Source organism: Pogonomyrmex barbatus, unplaced genomic scaffold, assembly GCF_055798465.1.
Source record: "Pogonomyrmex barbatus isolate J1 unplaced genomic scaffold, ASM5579846v1 scaffold21, whole genome shotgun sequence".
Lineage (NCBI taxonomy): Eukaryota > Metazoa > Arthropoda > Insecta > Hymenoptera > Formicidae > Pogonomyrmex > Pogonomyrmex barbatus.
This window is the reverse complement of record NW_028297118.1, coordinates 1,249,826-1,275,005: the sequence shown is the minus strand read 5'-3', so window position 1 is coordinate 1,275,005 and position 25,180 is coordinate 1,249,826. Positions and strand designations below refer to the sequence as shown.

Here is a 25,180-nt window from a genome sequence, read left to right as displayed (position 1 = left end):
CGCTAGGAATTAGAACCTAGAAAAACTGTTCTGGAATTTAATAAGTATGGTGTACGAGATAAAAGAGTGAAGATAAGACTAGGAGAGATTGATATACAGAATAGTGCAGGGGCAAGATTCCTTGGGTTATGGTTTGACAATAAGATTAATTTTTACCATCAGGTTGATCTGGTTAGAAACAAGGTTAAGAAGGCGAATGGGCTAATGAAGTATCTGAATAAAAAGAAAAGAGGTATGGAAGTTAACACGGCGTTACTGTTTTACAAAAGTATTGTGAGGTCAGTTACGGATTATGGACTATTTATATACTTTCCCAGGGAACTCAACCAAAGACTATTAATGGAAAGGGCTCAGTATGCAGGACTTAGGACAGCATTAGGCTACAGAAATAGTACACCGAATAACGTAATTATAGCGGAATCGAAAGTTATGTTGCTACAGGATAGGGCAGAAATGCTAGCAAGGGATTTTCTCTTGAAAATTATGATATATGGAGATGAAGAGACGAGACTAAGAATAGATCAATTGGAAGCAAATGAAAACTATGAATGTTATATCAGGCTTACGTCGAACAAAAGCTGCCTGGTAAATGCTTGGTCGAGGATAAAATGGTTAAAGAAGCATACGGAAGAAAGAAGAAAATTTGAAATTTTCGAGTCGGGTTACGAGGAAATTACGGAGGAAATGGAGATCGATAAATATACAGCGAGGCAATGGAAAAAGAAATTCCATACAGATGAACACCTGATCGAAGCCATTATAGAAAATAACAAGATCAGAGGCACGATCAAAGTAATGTACACGGACGGCTCCAGAGATAAATCGAACAAATCTACAGGAGTGGGACTGGTTATAGAAGAACAAGAAACAGCGTATAGTATAAGCCTGCCAAAAGACTGCTCATCTTTCACAGCAGAAGCATTTGCAGTTAAATCAATGTTAGAATTAATCTATCAAGAAAAAATAGAGGATAGTCAAAACTATTTAATACTTACTGATTCACTATCGACCATACAAGCTCTGGAGAATAATTTACTCCAGGTATACAAAAATATGTATATTATAAAAACCAGAGCTCTATATAGGAAAATTGTGAACAGCAGGAAATGTAGGATAATTATAAGATGGGTTCCTGCGCACGTAGGGATTACGGGTAATGAAACTGCAGATAAATTGGCGAAAGAGGCATCTCAGGAACCCCCCGCGGAGGAAATTAAGGTCCCGTAGAGTGATTTTAGAAACATTTTTAAACGAGAGCTCTGGAACAATACACAAAATAAGATTATAAAAGATGCAGAGTATAAAGGAAAATTCTATTTTGAGAATTTTTATAAAAGAAAAAGAAGAAAACCGTGGTTCAGTAATACTAACGAGGAAAGGTATCTTATAGTGTAGATTAATAGAATCAGGTCAAATCATTATAATGTGAATGAGTCACTGGCTAGGAAGGGGTATATAGAGGACGCTAGGTGCGATTGCGGAAATGAGTGCGAAAGCCTGGAGCATGTGATATGGAGGTGTGTGAGGTATGACGAGGAGAGAGAGGAGATGGACTTGGAGCTGAGGAGTATGGAGGTAAGAGGGGAAGTGAATTTAATGGCTATCAGAGAGATAGATTGGATAGTATTAAAAAGCATTTACAAGTTTTTCAAAAAGATAAATAGAATTATTTAATATAAGACACAAAGAGAGTTAAAAAAAGGATTTAGATAAGCCTGTGTCATATAATCCTAGAGTTGAAGGCACACAGTCGGAAATATCCGACATCCAACCGGAGGAAAAAAAAAAAGAAAAAAAAGAATAATAGCATACTAATATAAATAATGAAACTGATGAATAAAAGAGATCTCAAAGAAGTTCTTACATTTTTCGTTCTGTATTGACAGGCGACATAGCTTAGAAAAGAAAAAACTAGTAATGCGACGTAAAGCTTGTACTTCATTGTGGACTGGAGCTTCAATATGCTGTACAAAAGTTCAACATAATCAAAAACACTCGATTAATACATCAGCGACCACTGTAAATTAACGATCGAATTACTATATCGCGCGAAACGTGTTGGTCCACCGGATATACGTGGCATTAACCATCGACGATAGGCTACGTTCCGATATATTGGATTACCAACAAGATTCTGTTAAAGTTATCAAGCTTGAGTAAATTTTCGGTACTCTCAAAGGGATTTGAGAGACCCGAAGATAATTGAAAAGTATCAATATTATCAAAGAAAAAACCTGAGAACAATTATCCCGGCTTTTTTCATGGAATCATCGAAACTAATCGAAATCCCTGGAAACCAATGATATAAACTCAGGCTGTGTTCCGTAACTCACCGCTAGTACTGTAATGCCGTTCCGAAATTTATTCCAGAGTGCGTTCTTTTATCCACTCCGAATGCTCATGTTATGACGTAATGGAAGTGTACTGCGGCTATCGTTCCATTTTAGTTTCGTGCGCTTTCTAAGTATTGTAAGAATTAGACGACCGTAAGCGGTCATGAAAGAGATTCGGAATATAAAGAGCTAACAGAGAGGAGCCGTCGTGCAGACTAAGTGTCGGATTGATAGACGAGGGAACCCGAGTTTCAAATCCAGTCGGTCTCCGTTAATTTTTTCCGAATCTAATAGATATCTTTCAGTATTTTAAGATTATAAAGCGGAAGTTGCAGTATGTTTTCTGAAGCTCCAACTGAAATAATGGCTGACATATCTAATATTAAAAAAAATATAATTTTATTATATATATTAAATATAATATATATAATAAAATTATATTTTTTTTAAATATATATATATATATGTAAAATAATTAATAATAAGAAAATTAATAATATGTTGTAGCCCGAATTACTTCTTACATATTATTTATGCTATTACTTATCACATTATATTTTTATTATTTTTTATCCTCACGATCATTTTCGAATTTCGGAATAGCTGATGCTACGGAAACGCCGGCCGGAAATACAAACATGCAAAAGCAAGTCTGCAAATTCCAAAGTAGAGCGCGAACGAGGAATTTGCGAGAGCGTGCCGTTTTGACCATATATGGTCCGATTTAGAATTATAACGCGACGAAACGCGACGAAACGCGACACTACTAGAATACTATATAAAAACGGTCGCTAAATCACTGAGAGTGGGCAGTTACAATACGTAACAGGGCAGTTGTACTTCATCACGGCCAATATCAGTTATCGTTATCAGTAATCAATGAGATTTACACGAAACATTCAAGAAGTCGTACCAATAAATCAGCTACTTAACAAAAGTGAGTAATAATATTTAATCAGAAGAATCTTCCACCTACGATCCTGCTCGGAATTAGCATTGATGTCGGATGGTGAAATAAATAGAAATCGATCCCTTAGAAATATATTATGGTTACATGGCGAGCGAATACAAAGAACGCGAAGTCCTGTCTCCGTGCGTTTAGTCCAAGAAGCTGTGATACGCGACATCTGCGATAGCGTGCGTCAAAATTTAGAAACGCGACACTCGGATGAGAGCTTACCTGGGGATCAATCATGTAACTTTACGTGAAATTTTTCACTTTTTATTTTTCACTTTTTATTTTTCACTTTTTATTTTTCATTTTTCACACCTTGACATTTCACGTAAAATTTTTCATGTACAGCGATTATGCATGTAGCTTGGATGCATGGAAAGTGAAATCATGAAACATAGTTTTCATAGATTTTAATAGCTAATGAAAATTATTTTATTGGTACAGTATTATATACATCTTTTAATAATCAATTGTATATGTACTACGTATACTTAATCCTAACGCAGCCCTAATCTTCTCTAATTCCAAAGCATATTTATTAATATATTATATTCCCTAGATTTCCGCCTTTCCGCCATCAAGGTACATGATGAAAAAGTTCACGTGAAAAATTTTACATTTTCACGTTTGAGAGAGTTATATGATCCCGCAAAATCATACATGATCGTAAGTTCACGTGAAACTTTTCACATTTCCGCCCTAGAGGAAAAGTTACATGATTGACTCCTTGAGCCGGTGCTCTATCCACACATTATCGAGCGAGTATTTCCGTCCGACGTAGACGAGAGTCTAATACCGGAACCAGTGGACGAACTCAGAGCATCCCAGAACGAGATGTTCTGAAGGAAACGAGAGCCAAAATTCACAATGAAGAGAGTTCTCGCTAACATCTTACAACGATAATGTTTTCGATCCGGAAGAATATTACACAACTCCGCGCAACTTCGAGCATAGGAACATGGAACGACAATTACGTACACCTCGTGGCGAGGAAACTAGGAAACCAGAAATAACCCGCGCAGAAGACGCGGAGATAGAACGTCTCAGAGCTTTGGCAGGTCTCTCGTGCAGAAGGATAGAACAATTAAAACCGAATAATGCTAAAGAATCAATATTAGACGTGTTGCTAGAAAGAATTCGCGTGCTACAGGAACGAATGAGTCGACTAGAAATTACGGTCGACCATAATCGATTCGCAAAATTGCCTAATGAATAATCCGTGACAAATCCCTGTTAGACATAACTTATGGACGAACACTTGAAGATATATCGACCCGAGACCGTAGCGGGATATCTACAATTAAAAGAAGCTCGCGATTTGATTCCAGAATTCGATGGAATCTCTCATAAGCTACCGGAATTCTTGAATGCCGCATCATATGCTATGAAAAATACGAATCCGATGAAAGAAGGAACGCTACTAGAAGCGATATTATGCATTAACCTAAAAGGCAGAGCTATGACTGATTTTCAAATGCAAGATATACGCGACTTTGCTCAGTTGAAAAGAAAGTTAGAAATTTGCTATCTTAGCAAGAAAAGTACCACACACTTGCAACTAGAATTCAATACGCTAAAGTAAAAAAATGGAGAATCGACAAGAGCGTTCGGATTGCGGACAAACTAGCTATACGAGTCCATGATAGAAGGTCGAAATAACAATAGAAAATAAACGATCTTGGAAACCATACAGCAGCAGACTCTGCAATTTTCAGCTCGGATTACTGAACAATATAAAGTTATTGGTACGATCACAACATTATACAACGCTGCAAGATGCCATCGCTGTCGCGAGCGCGGAAAAGAAATTTAAAGGACCAATGGAAAATTTTGGACGTGCAATAGCGAATACAGTACGCACATGCCCGCGAAAATAAATTACCACAATAAATTACCAAAAATGCGGAAAAATCGGACATATCGGATAAGATTGTCAAACTAGTAGATACACGAACCGATTTTCTTTATCCAGAGCCGAAAAACCCATCGGCATAAACGCGATGGAAAAATATTGCGTAAATTGTAAAAAGGCGATAAAAAGGAATGCTCAAAACCCAATGAATCAGAGAGAAAACAAGTACGAGACAAGAGAAAGAAGCAAGAGGACAAGTAAATACTACAGTAAGAACAAAAGAAAACGAAACATGCAAAAAAAACGCAGAATTGTCATTCAATGGTAGCGAAGAAGAAGAAGAGAAAAGCCGAAAGATAAGGACAACGCGAGCCGCGCGAGAGCATCAAATAGCGCAGATAACCAGCAAGGCACGAATCAGCGTTACTTTAGATCTGGTAACTTTGCCAATAAAGGAAATGAAAACAGGAAAAATGAATTTCTTATTGGATACGGATGTTACCCTAACACTTGTTAAAGTGGGAAATTTAAAAGGGAATACGCCAATACGAGAACAAATAGTTCTCACCGGTGTAACAGGACACAAAGTTCACACTTTCGATAAGATTCGAGCTACAATCCTCGGAAATGAGAAAATAAGACACAGCATATATGTGGTAAAAGATGAAGAAATTCTCGGCATAGATTTCTAAAAAAATATCGAACAAAATGCGATCATGCAAAGGAAATATTGCGAATAGGTAGCGTAAATCTAAAATTGCATCCTCACCAGAAATATATTCTAACGCCTCGCAGTGAAACCATTGTGTAAGCTATTACTAATCAAAATCAGATTGGAATAATGAAATCTGAATAAACGGAACCAGGAATATTTATTGATAGTTGCCTGGTAGAATCCGATGATTATATCTGCCCAATAAGTATAATTAATACAACTACCGAAATTATTGAAATTACAACGTCGAGTGTAACATTAGACGCCGTGCAGCTGGGTGACGCCGCGGAGATGCTCACATTACACGAGAACGACGGCCGTACTGCACAGTCACGGCAGGAATGCTTACAAATATTGCTACGAACAGAACATCTAAATCACGAAGAAAAGAAGGAATTAACGTAGATATGCTCTGACTTCTGCGACATATTTCACGTAGAGAACGATCCACTGACTTACACTACGACAATAACACATGAAATAAATACACGTAGCGATAGCGCGCCTGTAAATGTGCGACCTTATAGATTGCCGGAGAAACATAAAGCAGAAGTAAATCGGCAGGTTGAAAAGATGTTAGATGATGGAATAATACGTGACAGTACGAGTCAATGGAATGCGCCATTGCTAGCAATACTCAAAAAGATGGATGTATCTGGGAAACAAAAACTACGCATCGTACTGGATTTTCGAAAATTAACGATCTAACAATCGGAGATTCTTTTCCACTATTAAATATAACAGACATCCTATATCAGCTGGGAAATGCAAAATATTTTTCAACGTTAGACCTCGCATCCGGATATCATCAAATTCCTATGAACGAAGAAACATAAAAATAAAACGTCTTTTTCTACACTGTATAGACACTAATTTAATAGAATGCCGTTCGGACTTAAAAACGCATCTGCAACATGCCAACGGCTAATAAACTCGATGTTAACCGGAATTCAAGGACTTAGATGTCTAGTTTATCTTGACAATATAGTAATATATGCGACATTGAACGAACACAATAAAGGACTAACTGAAATAATGCAACGACTGAGAGACCATAATCTCAAGTTGCAGCCGGATAAATGCGAGTTTTTCAGAAAAGAGATTACTTATCTAGGACATATGTCGCGAGCGCCGAGAACGCAATCACGCTCACCGCTGACAAAGCGGATTGCGGCAAGCGATACTTTATCCGACGAATTATTATTTTACCAAGCGATAGCGATTACCAACGCTACCGTGCTAATCGCGCAAATATTGTGAAATCGTTCCACGTGAAGCAACTGTTAACCGGGTTGCGCGGCCCTTACGCGGAAAACCGCCGCGCGACCCAGAAATATACCGCGAACGCTGACGAACATGTTGATGACACGGCAAGGACCGGCCGCCTGGAACAGGATAAAAACGGAAGACCGATATGAGGACAGGACTCGTCGAGATCCGCGTGCCGTCACGTCTGTCGCGGTCCGAATTAAAAAGCAACAAAACAAACTGTATCAAGTGTTAATAAAATTTATTGAAATTAAAACGAAGTGGTGAGTGCTTCCTCCCCGCCGACTCCTTGATCGATCCACCGAAACGACACCGAAATGGGATACAACCTGATCCCCGTAAATTACAAGCGGTAGAGAAATTTCCGACACCAAAAAAGATGAAAGATATACAGTCATTTTTAGGACGGATACTATCGAAAATTCATTCAAGACTTTTCGAAAATTTTCGAAAATCTCTAACAAAACTAACAAAAAAGGAGGAAAAATTTAATTGGAGTATTAAGCAATAATACGCTTTCCAGACACTAAAAGAAAAATTAATTACAACACCAATATTAAATTACCCAGATTTTACTAAAAAATTTTTTGTAACTACCAACGCGTCCGATTACGCCATCGGAGCAATATTATCACAAGGACGGCAGGTCAGGATCATTCAATAGCCTATGCCAGCAGAGTATTAAATAAAGCAGAACGAAATTATAATACGACTGAGAAAGAGCTTCTAACGATAGTATGGGGAGTTAAATACTTCCGACCGTATTTATACGGAACAAAATTTAAAATAATCATCGATCATCGACCATTAGTTTGGCTATTCAGCGTTACAGATTCTGGATCTAAATTGATATGGTAGAGACTCAAGCTAGAAGAATATGAGTATTCACATAATTATTCACGAAATTATTCACAAGGCAAACAAAGGAAATACAAACGGATGCGATAAATAGAAATCCGATTATTCTTGACTCACAGTTAAATATTGTCGCACACGACGAAAAGAGAAACGATAACGACGAAAGAGAAGAAGAAAACGAGAACATACTGCAGAAGAAAAGTGACAAATATTTTATGAATATCATACTGCGCCGACAGGGGGGCATCAAGGAGTCGCACGAATTCTAAACCGAATTAAACTATTACATAATTGGCGCGATATAACGCGACATGGAAGATTATATTAATAAATGCGAACTCTGTCAGAAAAATAAATTAAACCAAAAAATCAAACTGCCAATGGTCAACACGCCGAAAAAACCGTTCGAAAAATGTGCGCTTGAGTGGGACCACTACCCATTACGAACGCCGGAAACAAATATATCTCAACTTTTCAAGATAATTTAACGAAATTTAGAAAAGTGATTCCGATAGAGAATCAAGAAGCAAGTACGATGGCAAAAGCCTTTGTCCAAAATAATTACCGAACAAGAGATTCCTGAAAAGATTTTAACTAATCAAGGTACGAATTTCATGAGTGAAATATTTAAAAATACATGCAAGTTGTTAAAGATCGAGAAGATTCAAACAACAGCCTATCATCTCGAAAGTAATGGAGCATTAGAACGCTCACACAGAACTTTGGCAGAATATCTTCGATATTACATAAATGAGGAACAAACAGATCGGGACGAATGGCTACCCTACGCAATGTTTGCGTATAATACAACACAGCGACGGGACCACACCATTCGAATTAATTTATGGGCACCGAGCAGAATTACCGACAACCTTGACCGTCGAAGATAACTTATTCGTATGATGATTACGTAACACAAGAATTACGAGAAAAGATCCGTGCAACGAACCAAGTAGCGAGAGAATGTGTAAAACAAGAAAAGATAAAATCGAAACGGTATGCCCGGAACGCGAGGATAAAAACATTTCAAATAGGCGAATAGGTTTTACTGTACGATGAGACAGTTAGACGAGAACGCTCAAAGAAATTAGTAGCGCAATGGATCGGACCGTATATAATTATTAAAAAACTGTCCGAAGTAAATTACAAAATAAAAACGGACCGCCGTAACTGTGCATGCAAATCGAATGAAAGCATTCGCAAAAAACTAAAACTAATAAATAAAAAATAGAAATAAAGAAGACTCACCAAAATAGAGTTTCAAGGAAGCGCCCTGAGAATATCCAAAAGAAAAATAAAACTTACGCACTACACACTACATACTAAAAGAATAAACTAGCTTGCACTACGAAACAAAAAAAAATTAAAAAAACTAAAGTAACTATGAAACAGTTAATCCCGAATTAATTAAGAGAGATTCTCAAATTCCTCTTTCTTCGGAAAACCGAACAACAGATCATTAAGAAACGGGAGACACCCGTTTGACCACGTCCTGATTAACCACTAGCCACTTACAGAGGCCGACGTCTAGAATTTTTTCACTGTTCAAGCGCTGTGAGTGGCTAGTGGTCAATCGGAACGTGGTCACCCTCAAAAAACATATCACTTTCTGGAAAGTCACTATCAACGGAAGAAATGATAAAATGAGAAGACTCCGATGATCATGCGGGCTAATGAGCATTATCCGATTCACCACCAAAAACTCTCATTGTCAGTCGTATTGGAATCTTTACCAATGTCCATAAAAGAGTTCAGAGGCAATAAACTCATGGTATCAGGATATTACAGGGTAACGCGCCAAATAATTCATCACATTTTCATGAAAGAAACCCTCGTGAAACAAAGCGAAATATTCGCACCAGATACCCTCTTCCTCAGAATCCTGAAAAACATTAACATTCTGAGCACTACCCGAAACGTAGCAAATCGTATCGGCATCGAAAATGTCTGTGTCCAAAAAATTAATTACGATTCCTTCCTTACTTAACTCGCGAGCGTCGCGCACGGGCGAACTATAAAAAAAGAAACTTGCGTCGCGAGGAGACATCGTCAAAAGCACCCGTTAGCAACAACCCACGGGAAACAATTAACATTAATATAATAAAAAGGGCGGGTAAGCAGGTGCTATCTTAAAAAGCATATCTCAAAGTTAAAAAATAGACACCAGAGTCTAAGAAAAGATATAGTGAAGAATGAAATAAGAGTAACTATATCTCGAGAAGTAATATACACGTCAGTCCCGACGCTACAACAGCAAAAATTTTTAAGAAGCCTTATTATAATTCCAGAATAACTTTATGGGCACTGAAGGAATCCAGGAGAAAACGCCATTTGAAATAAAAAGCTTTTTCCATCATCTTGGGATATATTTCGAGGAAATCAGATTTATGAATCAGATACAAACTACATGGAAATTAGTTATCAAATTAGATACCATCACTGTAGCACCAATACGAGCACAGCAATTACAAGATTACTTAGAACAGACGGATTAGCGATGTAAAAGTATTGTTGCGGCCGTGCGGTATTCCGTTCGGCGCTGCTAAAAGATAATCAATATCAATCGATAAGAGTTTGAATAGAGGATCGGCCCTTGGCAACGCGTCGTTCTCCGACTGTTTTACAGATTTCACGGCCAGATTCCGCGGTGGCCGGACGCGTTTCTGTACCGTTGGTTTAATAAAGAGCGAGTCTTTCCTAAAACAGTGTTCTTCCTTTCCGAGAGCGCTCCGCCGAGTATCGCGATCACGGGAAGTAACGCCGCGAACGCGACAGTATTATTGGATATCAGATTTACTTGCCAAAATATCCTGCAAATATTGCATAGAGACAACGAGAAACTAACGATACTATCAGCATGCTTACAAAACGTGTATAAAGCCTCTGATAGCAAAAGAGGATTATTAAATGCAATTGGTACGAGCAAAACATTATTTGGTATGATGGACACCGATGACGCGCTACACATAGACGAGCAAATGCAGTTATTGCGAAACAACCAACAAATCTTAGAACACTTAGAACTGCTGCAAGAAACTAGATAAAAATTATCAACGTTACAATAGGCCACATAGATGGATTAGAAAAAACCATAAGTTATAATGAAAATCGGTTAAAAAATGTAACAGTGCGAATGGAATTGCAATTAACAAAATACACGCAGCGAGAGGATATGAATGAAAATTTATTAATACTAAAGACAAATGACGGACCTGATCAAAGAAAGAGTACTGTCGAGAATACTATTGACTATCTATCATTAGCAAAAAACAGAATAGTGCAAACCCGCCTATTACCGCTCGAAAATATCATAAGGGAATTGAAGCCGCGACACAGTTAACGGAAGGACAACACTTTCCATTTAAAATTAGTATAGGAAATTGGCGCACTATCCAGAAATGTATATAAATGCGTACTATGCGTACTACGATAAAACAGATATCTACATGATCTTCCGATTTCCAGTAATCGCTTTCCCGACATTCAAATTAATAAAATCGATATCGTCCCCGATATGCGAACACGCGAATATCTTTTCATTCATACGGATAATTCACGCCTTAATAACAGATAAAGAAAACCATTATATATTATTGAATCATTATATATTATTGGAAGAGCGTAAACTAAATGCGTGCGTGCAAAACGATCAAACTTACATGTGCGAACGAAATTTTCCCATCTATCACACAGGTACGAACGCGTTATGCGAAGTGCAAATTTATATAAACGCGCTCGAACAGCTCCAGAATTGCGAACAAGAACGTATAATTTCCGATTCCTCATTATGGTTAACGCTAACGGAACCACAAGTATGGCTATATTCCGCACAAGTAAACCAAAAAATAGAAATTCAATGTGATAAGTCGGAAGCAAGAAAACTAAAGATAAATGGTATAGGTAAAATAAAATTAAACGGCGATTGTAAACTAACGATATCGGAAATAACGATAGTCATGCGATGATAAATAGCGACCCGTTATGTATGAGCATTTATCGGAATACAATTTAACGTTAATCGAAAGATATCAAAGATGCAAAACAGTTCACAGAAAAAATAAAATTGCGACCGATAATAAAAGACCTGTTAGAATTAACAAGATTAAGCACAAAAATAGATAAATTAAATAAGCAACTAGATAAGGAGCCGAATATGTTCCAAAACGTATATTTTACCTATCGCGTTGGTTTCAGTGGAATATTAATAATTATAATTGTAATAGGAATAATAAGTGTAATTAAGAAAAAAGAAAAAATGTAAATAAAAATAGCGAACTGCGCAGAAGAAACGAAAATTCACGATTTTAAAATTTTATAAATGTATCGGGGTTGAAGAATTTTGTAATGCGAAAAACTCCGTTTTTCTTTCCCGGCGAAGGAGGGGTGTTATAGCCCGAATTACTTCTTACATATTATTTGTGCTATTACTTATCACATTATATCTTCATTATTTCTTATCCTCATCATTCTCGAATCTCGGAATAGCCGGTGCTACAGAAACGCCGGCCGAAAATGCAAGTATGCAAAAGCAAGTCTGCAAATTCCAAAGCAGAGCACGAACGAGGAATTTATGAGAGCACGCCGTTTTGACCATATGGTCCGAGTTTAGAATTATGCGACGAAACGTGACACTACTAGAATATTATAAAAACGGTTGCTAAATCACCGAGAGCAGGCAGTCATAATACGTAACAGGGCAATTGTACTTCGTCATGGCCAATCGTTATCAGTAATAACGAGATTCACACGAAACATTCAAGAAGTCATACCAATAAATCAGCTAATTTACAAAAGTGAGTAATAATATTTGATCAGAAGAATCTTTCACCTACGATCCTGCTCGGAATTCTAACTCTAAGGCTCGGCGAATCCGACTTTCTCTAATTATAATCTTGTAATTCAATCCGGGCTACAACAAATATTAATAATATTAACAATAATAATAATAATTAATAATAATAAATAATTTTATAATATTATATAATATCATAATAATTTCATTATATTATTTCATATTGAAAGATATCTATTAGATTCGGAAAAAATTAACGGAGACCGACTGGATTTGAACTCGGGATCCCTCGTCTACCAATCCGACACTTAGTCTGCACGACCACGACGGCTCCTCTCTGTTAGTGTTTATATTCCGAATCTCTTTCATGACCGCTTACGGTCGTCTAATTCTTACAATATTATATTCTTTATTTTCTTCAGCATGAATCAAGGTTATTTTAGTCTTCATGGAAGCAGCCATCTTTGTGCTCTGACTGCTTTACCTCGCTGGTAAAGTACAGTAGCCGCAACAAGAAGTACGTCAAAATCAATGATGTCATAGAATTCAAGACTTTCGTAGTGCACTGCTCTCTATATCGGAACGCTATTCGTAGTACTGATAGTACTCGAAGTGAATAAAGGAACGCACTCCTAGTGTGCTGCGATGCACTACTAGAATAATGATGTCATAAATTTTGTCATCACTTTCTGCTGCGGCTACTGTAGCTAAAAGGACGCAGCAGTCACAATACAAAATGGCGATGTTCGAGAAAGAAGAATTAACCCTACTCGATGCAGAAACAAATATTTAATATAAAATAATAATAAATAAAGAAAACGGACAAAAAGCATTGCGAGATAAAAATAAAGTTTGATATTTATATTATAGCAAATTCGATCGCGCTACACCAAGTTTGTATAAACATTATTATGTACGAAATTATTGTTTTAATTGCTTTTCAGGAAAGATCGTGCATCTACCTGATTTTCCATCCCTTTCTAAGATTGGCCCTATTAATTCCAATATAAAAAAAAATGTATTCCGATGTAATCTAAAATAAATATATTTTAGTAAAATTACAAAAACAGTTTATCGTATCTACAAAGAACAAAAGATTATAAAAATATACCGAAAATGAGTTTTAAATTCTTTGTTTGTATATCGAGATACTACATCTTCTACAACGTATTTTAGGTATAGAATTTGATCTACTTTTTTTTAATATTATTAACATTTCCTTCATTGCATCAGAGTCACTATCAGATTCACCGCTGATTCCATTATATGTGCAATATTATTAATTATAAAAACTTTCCATTTTCTTATATTATTATATGACAGTCATATGCAGTTGTACGCAGTACTGTTCAATCCCATTCTGTTTCCACAATTTTACAGTACAGCGAGAGTGAACTAGTAAAAACGAAACGCTTGCATAGCACACTATAATGACGTCGTGTTGGCAGTACTGCCAGTAAGTTACGGAACGCAGCCTCCGTCTGCGAAAGTGACTGCAGCGTAGTTCGTCGTTTGTCGTTCGTTTACGCAGAGATGGATCTCATCAGTGCAGCTATCTCGAAAGTTAGTATTTTGGATGCTCGGCTTGTAGTACTGCGTAAACGAACATCAAAATGAATTTTGTTAGAATAAGAAACGAAAAGGGTCAGAAACAAATAATTGATCCAAGTAAAATAAGAATAATAAAATATAATTAAAATAAAGATAAGATAAAATAAAAAAAATAAGAACAAAATAAGCCTAAAAAATAAGAATAAAATAAGAAAAAAATAAGAATAAAAATAAGAAGAAATAAGAAAAAAATAAGAATAATAAAATATAATTCACAAAAAATTAATATCTAACTTTTAAGTAAAATTCATAGATTAAATATTTTTTATAATATCCATTATTTATTAGGTATACAAAAAAGTTTTGAGCTTTAGATTTCATACAACCGAAATAACAATTTAAATTTTATATATCTTCCCGCTCTTTTGTGATTTTGAAGTGTTGACATATGATCTTCTAAAATGCCATACCGTTTGGCGTTTGATACACATAACCTCAAAAATCAGTAGTGTTCACGATAGAGAGGATAGAGGGCGGTTCGAGTGGTGCGGACGTGTTCGAGTGGTGCCTGGCGGTTTTTTAGTGTTAGAAACCCTCGGATTAGGTAAATCAGCTCTTTTCAGAGCTTAATAGGTATAGATTGACGTGCAATAGTAGGATCTATTAAGGAACGGGTGTATTATTAGGGCAATATAGAAGAAATAAAGGATTGCGAGGAACCCCCGGGAGTGGGGGGGCGAGAGGAGAGAATGGAAAGCATAAGCTTGGCACTGAGAGAGAATGAGATATTAAAGAGGACAATAAGGAGGCTCGAAGCAAGACTAAACGTAGAGATGAATGAAGAAAGCAACAAAGGAAAAAGGCCAGCGACGAAAGACACGCTGGATCAATTGATGTTGGATGCGACGAACACCGAGAATGAGAATGAAGAATGGAAAACTGTAGAAAGAAAGAAGAAAAAGGCAAGAAAACAAATTTCAAAGACTGAGAAGTGCGCGGGAGAAACTAACAATCCGAATGGCTCGAAGACACGTGATATAGGAGGGGACCAATCGGAAGAAGAAATGGAAACAGAGGGGGAAGAAGACACGTTAGCAACGGCGGGCTGCAACAAAGGCTCGCAGTCAGTAAGTAGTAGCGAAATACAACGGACAAATACTACGAACAATATGGCAACGAGTAATGAGCAAAGGAAGAGGGAAGCATACGTGAGGGAGGATGGTGTGCTTAAGCACATTAGTGAGAATGATGTGTCTAAGGTTAGTAGGAGACTGGAATTTGAAGAAAATTTCGGAAGCAACTACAAGATCATATTTAGGATAACGGAAAGAGCAGGTACAGTCAAAAAAGGCAGCAACTACTTTAAGTTTATGCATATGTTAAAAGATAAAAGAATATATCCTAAACGTATAATGATAAACGGATTTAAGATGACTATATTGTATTTTTTAAATCCAATAGACGCGAACAGTGCCATTAAGAAGATTAATGAAGACAAATAAAAAGAAGGGTACAGAGCGGGAATAGAAGACCGGGACACGTGCTTCAAAGGTATTGTACCGCTATACCTAGACTCAATCATGGACTTCTACGATTTACTCACAAAACCAGAGGATGTAGTAAGAATAGAAAGAATGATGAGAAGAAGATGGAACAAGGAGGAGAATAAGGTAGAATTCGAGCTGGTTGATTCGGTGATAATCACTTTTAAAGGAAACCAGCCTAGGGACAAGATAAGTTTTTTTAACGATCTAGCTGTACTAAGAGTAAGACCATATGTGGCCCCAGTAATGCAATGTTATAAGTGCTTCAGATATGGCTACAGAAAGATACATTGTAAGAGTGAAGAATGCTGCATCAACTGCGGTGAAAAAGCACATGGCCACTGCGACAAACCAACAAAGTGTCGCAACTGTGGAGAGGAACATAAATCTACAGACAGGAAGTGCGATGTATATGAAAGAAACCAAAGGATTAAAAAAGTGATGGCATATAATAACGCTTCATATAAGGAAGCCATTGAAATCCTGGAAGGTAGTGAGGAAGGTCCAACAGAGGTTTATGACAGGTACGAAAAACCAAATACTTGGCCACTCCTTAGCAAACCAGGACAGAAGGTCAGAGGCAGAAACCTCTGTATAGAGATAAAGTGATAGGTAAAGAAAACAACAGAAAAGGAAAAGGAATGGAAGGGGAAGTGGGAGGTGCAGATGATACAAGCAGCGATGATCTACCATACTTCTCACCTGACAATTCCAATTCATAAGACAGGCAAAGAAGAGTGAGGACGGAAGAAGAAGGACAAAGGTACCTGCAACGAGAACCAATTATTACGCACAGAGAACACGAGAGAAGGAAAAATTACGAAGGAAAGGAGAGGAATTGCGTTAACACAGGAGAAGGAAGGAAATTTGACAAACTTCTCCAGTAACGAACAGGAGGACTACTCAATAGGGAAGACATTGATCACAGAGAATGAAAAAAGAAAGGAATTTATAGCCAAACTGCTGATGGCAGTGGAGAAGGATTGGGATTTGAAATCCCTCTTGGAACAGGCACTTGACGAGCTCAAACGACAAGGGTTGGGAAGGAGACCAGACGAACAGAGAGCAAGATAAGGAACAACACCAGAAGGACATTATACGAGACAGAAATAGGATATATAGAGAAGAAAGAAAATACAGAGAAAATAGGATAGTGGAAAAAATGAGACAGGACTTTTGGAAGGATAACGAATAGATCAAAAGACATATCATAGCATTAAGTTAGAACCTAAGAGACAAATTAAGAACTGTTTACCGTTTTTTATAGTTTATAATAAGATTAGGAAGATTTAGATCGTTTACAAGATACAACAGATAAAACTTAAAGAATATTAGACAATAAGATTAACAATAAGGTAGTTCATAATCGTTACGTTTCATAGTACAAGTAAAATCATAGTCAATCCATAAGACTGATACTCTCAGTATGCATTGTTAAATTTGATACTCAATTGCTTTTTGTTTTTTTTTTATTTTTATTTTTTAAAATTTTTATATTCTTAGATTATTTTATTTTTATTTTAACTTTATTTTTATTTATTCTACATTTTATTATCGTTATTTTATAAGAAAGGCCACTACGAAAATTTTTACCTAGAGTAATTTTTCTTTTTATAAAATATTTAAATTGCTATTTTATTATACCCATACACAATGGCCCCAGTCACAATATTAGTATGGAACTGTAGAGGGATCAGAAATAAAAAAGAAGAATTGGTCATGAGAATAGGAAATTATGATATAGTAGTTATAACGGAAACTAAATAACCAAAAAATGTTCCAATTTATTTTACAGGTTATAAAACATATCGATCAAATAATCTAGATAGTAAGGGAGGAATAGCTATGGTGATACACAATAGAATAGAATTCGATATTTTAAAGTGCCGGGAGGATATACACGAATTGGTTGAAAGGTTGGGCATTACGTTAAAGAATGTTTCAGAAAAAGTCAACATAGTCGCGGTATACAGGAGACTAGGCATTAGGTTGGGTAAATCCACATGGCGAAAGATACTCACAAACAACGAAAATACACACAAAACATATTATGTTGGAGACTTCAATGCACACAATACTATATGGAACTGTGGAGATACAGATAGAAATGGTGAAAACATGTGTGAGATAATGAACGAGAGGGATTTGGTATGTTATAATGAAGATACAAAATCCAGAATGGGAATAGTAGACCAAACGTCTAACAATCTGGACTTAATACTAGGACCAACTGAGGATCTGGATAATATAAGGACATATCAGTTGCAAGACTCCTGGGGTTCAGATCATTACCCAATAATAATGGAAATGGACTTTGAGGTCACAGACTACATTAAAAAGACAAATAGAATCTCATCTAATAAGACAAAATGGGATGAGTATAACAGAAAGGTTACTGAAATCTGGGAGAAGGCAAGGAAAGTGTTAAAATTAGATTCAGGAGATAAGGACACACGGATAAAATACAATTTACTATGTGAAAGTATGAAAATGGCCATAAAAGAGATCACTCCGAGGAGAAGAGACAAGAAGAAAGAAAATGAAAATAATAAGATGAACAAAAAAAGATCACTCCCAGTTAAATGGTGGGACGGAGAATGTGAAGAAGCGATTAGAAACAGAAAAAAAGCACAAAAGAAATTTGTCAGAAAAGGAACGATGCACGCATATATAGAATACAAGAGGTGTACGGCCATAGCGAGAAAAGTGATTAAATCAAAAAAGACACAGAACTTTGAATCATTCTATAAATCCATTATTATTATATTAATAAGAATATAAGTATGAATTATGTATGGAATACGATGAGGATATTCAAGAATTGCAAAGCAAAGATAGAATGGAACAAATGGAAAAGCAGGAACAGAAAGGAAAGTATAAAAGAAATGATAGAAAAACTAGCTCCTCCATCTGTGGAGAATCCACCGATGGAAATTAGAAAGGAACGAGAGGAGAGATTGGAAGGACAATTTTACAGCAGCGGAATGGAAAAGAGCATTAAGTATGATAAGAAAGAATACATCACCGGGAAGGGACGGTATTGAGTATGACATGATCAAGTTATTATATAGAATATAGAATGCAACAGAAAATGCTAGTGGTACTTAACGATATATGGAAGAGGAATTTGCTATCAAAGAATTGGCAGGAATATCAAGTGATTTTCATTGACAAACCAGGGCAAGAGAAGGTCAGACCGATAGCTCTTGCGTCTTGTATAGGTAAAGTAATGGAGAGAATGTAAACGAAAGATTGGTATGTTGGGCAGAAAAGAATAACTTAATAACCAGGGACCAAAATGGATTCAGAAGAGGAAGGTCTTGTGCCGACAACTTGACGCAAATCACCACTGACATCAGGAATGGATTCTTCAGAGGAGAGCACGCCACAGCGCTATTTGTAGACGTAACTGCAGCCTACGATAACGTAGATTTAAACATACTTGAGAAGCTAGAAGAGATAGGATGTCCTAGTGACATAGTAAGATTTGTGTATGCTTGGAGCAGGGTCAGGTATACCCAGTTTATTGTATCTGGAGAAGAAACTGTGGATAGAAGAGTTTATAAAGGTCTGCCGCAGGGGGCTGTGCTGAGCCCACTGCTGTATTCAATATATACGAGGAATATTACTGAGGAGTTAGGAAGGGGAATACGAACAATTCAATTTGCAGACGATATTGCTATGTACACCACAAGTCTAAATAGAGAGTCAAACACTCTCGCAATTCAAGAGGCGGCCAATCATCTGGCGAACAGATTGGAGACTGGAGTTGGAACTGGAATTAGAACCTAGGAAAACGGTTCTGGTGGAATTCAACAAGCAGGGAGTACGAGATAAAAGAGTGAAGATAAGGTTAGGAGAGGTGGACATACAGAATAGCGTGGGGGCAAGATTTCTTGGACTATGGTTTGACAACAAGGTTAACTTTCATCATCAGGTTGACCTGGTCAGAAGCAAAGTTAAGAAGGCAAATGGTCTCATGAAATATCTAAATAAAAAAAAAAGAGGTATGGAAGTTAACACGGCACTGCTGCTTTACAAGAGTATAGTAAGATCAGTCGTGGACTATGGTCTATTTATTTATTTCCCTAGAGAAGCCAACCAAAGGTTAGTAATGGAAAGGACTCAGTACGCAGGTCTCAGGACAGCATTAGGCTACAGAAATAGCACACCGAATAATGTAATTATAGCGGAATCAAAAGTTATGTTGTTACAGGATAGAGCAGAAATGCTAGCGAGGAATTTTCTTTTAAAAATAATGATATATGGAAATGAAGAGATGAGACGGAGAATAGATCAATTGGAGGCAAACGAAAACTACGTTATATTAGACCCATATCGAATAAAAGTTGTCTGGGAAATGCTTGGTCGAGGATAAAATGGTTAAAAGAACACGCAGGAGAAAGTAGAAAATTTGAGATTTTCGAGACAGATTATGAGGAAATTACTAAAATGGAAATGGAAATCGACAAATACACAGCGAAACAATGGAAAAAGAAAATTCACACAGACAAACAGTTGATTGAAACTATCATAGAAAATAACAAAATCAGAGGCACTATCAAGGTAATATACACTGACGGCTCCAGGGGGAGAGTGAGCAAATCTACAGGAGTGGGATTGGTCATAGAAGAACAAGAAACAGCATACAATATAAGCCTGCCAAAAGAATGTTCATCATTCACAGCAGAAGTTTTCGCAGTAAAAACCATACTAGAACTTATACATCAAGAAAAAATAGAAGAAAGACAAAACTACTTAATTCTCACTGATTCACTGTCAACTATACAAGCTCTAGAAAACAACTTACTTCAGGTATACAAAAATATGTATATAATAAAAGCCAGATCTCTATATAGGAAGATAATAAACAGCAAGAAATGCAGGATTATTATAGGATGGGTCCCTGCACACGAAGGGATCACGGGTAATGAAATAGTAGATAAATTGGCGAAAGAGGCTTTTCAAGAATCTCCCTCGGAGGAAATTAAGGTCCCATATAGTGACTTCAGAAGTATCTTTAAACGAGAATTATGGAATAATACACAAAATAAGATCATAAAAGATGCAGAGTACAAAAGAAAATTTTATTTTGAGAACTTTTATAAAAGAAAAAGGAGAAAACCATGGTTCGGTAATACTAACGAGGAAAGGTACTTTAGTATGGATTAATAGAATCAGATCAAATCACTTCAATTTGAATGAATCATTAGTCAGGAAGGGGTATATAGAGGACGCTAGGTGCGATTGCGGTAATGAGAGCGAAAGTTTGGAGCATGTGGTGTGGAGATGTGTGAGGTATGATGAGGAGAGAGTGGGGATGGCTTGGAGCTGAAAAGAATGGGGGTGAGAAGAGAGATGAACCTAATGGACGCGATAAGAGAACTGGATTGGGTGATGTTGAAGTGTATTTACAGGTTCTTTAGAAAAATAAATAGAATCATTTAATCATCTAATACAAGATACAGAGAAACTTAAAAAGGAGTCAGATAAACCTGTGTCATATAACCCTAGGGTTGAAGACACACAGTCGGAAATATCCGACATCCTCCAACTGGAAGGGAAAAAAAAAAAAAAATAGTGTTCACGATGGCAATAACAAAAGAGCATATTTGATTTTCTATCCACTTCGCGTTTCATCTGAAGAAAAATGCTGCTGAAGCCACTGCAATGATTTGTGCTGCATATGGAGAGAACGCTGTATAAATCATACTACATGTAAAAGATGGTATCAAAAATTTCGCCAAGGAGATTTCAGTCTTGAAGATGAACTGCGTGCTGGACGCCCTCAAAAGATTGAAACGGACGAATTGCAAGCACTGTTGGATATAAATTCTGCGCAAACTGAAAAGGAGCTTGCAGAACAGCTTGGCGTTACGCAGCAAACCATTTCCATACGTTTATATACAATGGGAAAGATTCAGAAGGAAGGCAGATGGGTTCCGCATGAATTGTCCGAAAACAACAAAAATCGTCGGCGTGACACTCACTTTGCTTTCAAAGTTCCGGAAAAAAGATTTTCTGCACAAAATCATTACAGGCGATGAAAAGTGGATTCTTTATGATAACCCTAAACGTAGAAAATCATGGGTTAACCCTGGTCAACCTTCGACATCGACGCCAAAGCCCAATATCCACGCTAAGAAGGTTTTTGCTCTGTATCTGGTGGAATTGGAAAGGTGTGTTGTATTACGAGTTGTTACAACCGGGTGAAACAATCACGGCAGATCGCTACCAACAACAATTGACCAATTTAAGCGATGCATTAGAAGAAAAGAGGCCATTTATTAGCCAAGAACGTCGTAAAGTGATCTTGCTTCATGACAATGCTTGACCACATATTGCGAAAGCGACTCAGGACCATCTTTGCGTTAGACTGGGAACTTCTCCCGCACGCGACGTATAGCTCAGACATGGCACCTTTCGATTACTATCTATTTCGGTCGCTGCAGCATTTGGCTGATACACATTTCGTGAGATTTGAAGAGATACGAAAATGCATTGATGACTTTATCGCTTCGAAGCCGGTGAGCTTCTATCGTCAAGGAATTCGCAAGCTATCCGAAAGATGGCAAAAGGTCGTTGATGCAAACGGGGAATATTTCGCTGATTAATATTTTTTTGTTTGTTTTTGAATAAAGATTAAATTTTATAAAAAAAAGAACTTTTTTGTACACCTAATAATATGATCATTTCTGAATAATGAAACGGTGTGAAAGATCCTGTCCGGTATTATATATGTATATATATATATTTGTGCTTAATAATTAGTATTAGATCCCTACGGTGTTCCTTAATAAACTCTAGTATGTGTGGAGCGAGAATCAGAGATGGATTTGTAGAACGACAGAAATGAGGTATGGAAGGGAGTCGGAAAGGAGAAACAAAGAGATAACATCAAATGGATCTGTTCTTAAAATTTCCGCGTAGGTGGCGAATTTAATATCTCGATTCGCGATGATTCCTAGGCAAAACGTTCCTGGCGAAGGACGGGAAGATGATTGTGTGAACTACAAGCCGGGAAAGAATCTCGAGCTCGGACTCTTCGAGAGAGGACTGTTGGTCCGTTGAGGAAGAGTCGAGCGGAAGGATCTGTTCGGTTTGCGCTACGAAAGTTAAATAATTCGGATCCGAGTATGGGTTGTCCGATAAGGCTTCCTCATTTTCCGCGGGAAATGTGGAGCAACTTGGTTTCGCGAACTGATTAATTAATTCGAAATTTTCAATCTCCGGAATGTCGTGAGAGAATTGTTGATCGATGGGAGGAAAAGGGTTGGTTGGGGAAGTTTTTCGCAGGTACAACTAAATTAATAAATTCCATTGCGATCGGTAGCAAATGCAAAGCTGCAAGATGTTGGGCGGTGATGTCCGCTTCCGCGAGTGATCCTGCGGCGAGTGCGTGTCGAAACCGTTTATTTAATTTGTGCCTTAGATGCTTTAAAGCTTTTTTGATCCGCTTCTGTCCAGGGGGAAGTGATATTCTGTGTCGGAACACTCCCACACAAGTGGAAGAAAAGAGTGAAATTCATCGATTTTTTTGACGTCCGCGTGTCCAAGGGACGAGCCTATAGACAGATAGCAATGCATTGATTTTCTCAGCGTCTGTGTTTTTAAAGGGCGAGTCTGTGGTCATGCGGCAATAAAGTAACAGAAGAAGAAAAAGAGAAAGAGAGAATGCACCAATTTTCGGCATTCTCGTATCCAAAGGCAGATTTATGGACCAACGCGCCGATTTCCGCGGAGTTTCGCGTATCCAAAGGCGAATCTATGGATAAATGTACTGATTTTCTCGGTGAGCCGCGTATCCTAAGGCGAACCTATAGACAAGCGGCGAGAAAGAGAGAGAGAATAAGAAAGAAAGTGAGATGAAATATTGAAAGATATTAATGAACTGAGAGGAATTGAGAAACAGAATTTCGCGGTCTTGTAAATGGGGACGAGGCTGGAGCGCGTTATATATAACCGTGTGGCGATTACATTGTTGCATGCATTGCCATCCGAATCAGCTCATTAGAATAGATACTTGCAATATTCTCGGATTTTAATTTTTTTCTATTTTAATCATACATTTTACCATTGTATTAGCTTTGTAACGTTTTAACACGATTGAAAGATATCTATTAGATTTGGAAAAAATTAACGGAGACCGACTGGATTTGAACTCGGGATCCCTCGTCTACCAATCCGACACTTGGTCTGCACGATCACGACGGCTCCTCTCTGTTAACTGTTTATATTCCGAATCTCTTTCATGACCGCTTACGGTCGTCTAATTCTTACAGTTCGGCCATTCTGGTATTACATTCGTCCCGAATGTACCGAGTCTTCCTCTATCGGATTTTTATCCGAAACTTGGAGCTTCTGCTCCCGACTTTCGATCACTTTCTTGAACGACCGACTCTTTTGGAGTACTACTCCGCGACTTTTTTCCCGTTCATTTCTCTTGAACGACCAACACGACTTTGGAGTACTACCCCCGACTTTTTCCGTTCACTCCTGAACGATCGACTTGTCAGGTAACATAGGCTGAATCTTCTCTGAGGTAACATAGGCTGAATCCCACTTCTGAGATTGAAAGATATCTATTAGATTTGGAAAAAATTAACGGAGACCGACTGGATTTGAACTCGGGATCCCTCGTCTACCAATCCGACACTTGGTCTGCACGACCACGACGGCTCCTCTCTGTTAACTGTTTATATTCCGAATCTCTTTCATGACCGCTTACGGTCGTCTAATTCTTACACTATTTTCTTTTGTAACATATGTTACGTCCTAATTGTCCGTTTTTAGGTCAATACATTTAAGTACTTTACCCTGGGATTGGACCGGTTTGTGAATTAATCAACCCCAAATAGGAAACGAAATTTATAAATTTTGAATCGAGAATCCTTCTTATTAATTTGATTATAATTTGGATAATTTACATCGAAATCAATTTTTCTTAATTTATATTTAGGAATTTGCTTAATTATTTTAATTTTAGTTTGTCTTTCCAAATTTTTAAATTTTAGGAACAATGAGAGGGGATTCTTATTTAAAATTATCGTTTGATTTAACTGAAATCTTAATATTTTAATTTGAATTTTGAGCCCTCCTCTTTTGGGCATGAATACGTTTGAAAATAATTATTTATTATTAAGATTCTAAATTCAAATTATTCAATCGCAACACCATTGGCTGCGACTAAATGGTACGCTACGCTATTGTTAGCGATCGGTTTTGGATTTAGAATTATGATCTTGATTTTAATTAAGAAGAATTTAAGATTTCAGTTTTCCCAATTATTTTAATTTAAAATTACCTTTATT

The 25,180-nt window shown here is 37.1% G+C and overlaps 5 protein-coding genes across 6 annotated transcripts in view; 4 read left to right on the top strand and 1 right to left on the bottom strand.

Annotated features, from left to right (window-relative positions):
* Positions 1-17,638, bottom strand: part of LOC105422196 (dolichyl-diphosphooligosaccharide--protein glycosyltransferase subunit TUSC3-like) — a 32,253-nt gene extending 14,615 nt beyond the window's left edge. The window contains exon 1 of one of the 2 annotated variants that reach the window (XM_089078151.1): positions 16,572-17,638. The gene's annotated coding sequence lies outside the window, so the exon portion shown is untranslated. Of the gene's footprint in view, positions 1-1,864; positions 4,090-16,571 lie in introns of those variants that run through there. The other variant, XM_089078149.1, reaches the window with a different exon arrangement.
* LOC148936488 (uncharacterized) lies at positions 205-1,774 on the top strand. Its single transcript, XM_089078129.1, has one exon. It carries the CDS (start codon positions 205-207, stop codon positions 1,225-1,227), a length of 1,023 nt encoding a protein of 340 aa, XP_088934255.1. The 3' UTR covers positions 1,228-1,774.
* LOC148936487 (uncharacterized) lies at positions 17,637-19,322 on the top strand. Its single transcript, XM_089078146.1, has one exon. It carries the CDS (start codon positions 17,715-17,717, stop codon positions 18,648-18,650), a length of 936 nt encoding a protein of 311 aa, XP_088934272.1. The 5' UTR covers positions 17,637-17,714; the 3' UTR covers positions 18,651-19,322.
* Positions 18,674-20,247, top strand: LOC148936486 (uncharacterized). Its single transcript, XM_089078262.1, has 4 exons — positions 18,674-18,906; positions 18,948-19,090; positions 19,138-19,437; positions 19,625-20,247. Exons 1-4 carry the CDS (start codon positions 18,674-18,676, stop codon positions 20,245-20,247), a joined length of 1,299 nt encoding a protein of 432 aa, XP_088934388.1.
* Positions 20,248-20,321: 74 nt separating this feature from the next.
* On the top strand, positions 20,322-21,204 carry LOC148936485 (uncharacterized). The gene is made up of 2 exons (XM_089078261.1): positions 20,322-20,941; positions 21,045-21,204. The coding sequence occupies exons 1-2, from the start codon at positions 20,322-20,324 to the stop codon at positions 21,202-21,204; spliced, it is 780 nt and encodes a 259-aa protein (XP_088934387.1).
* Positions 21,205-25,180: the final 3,976 nt, after the last annotated feature.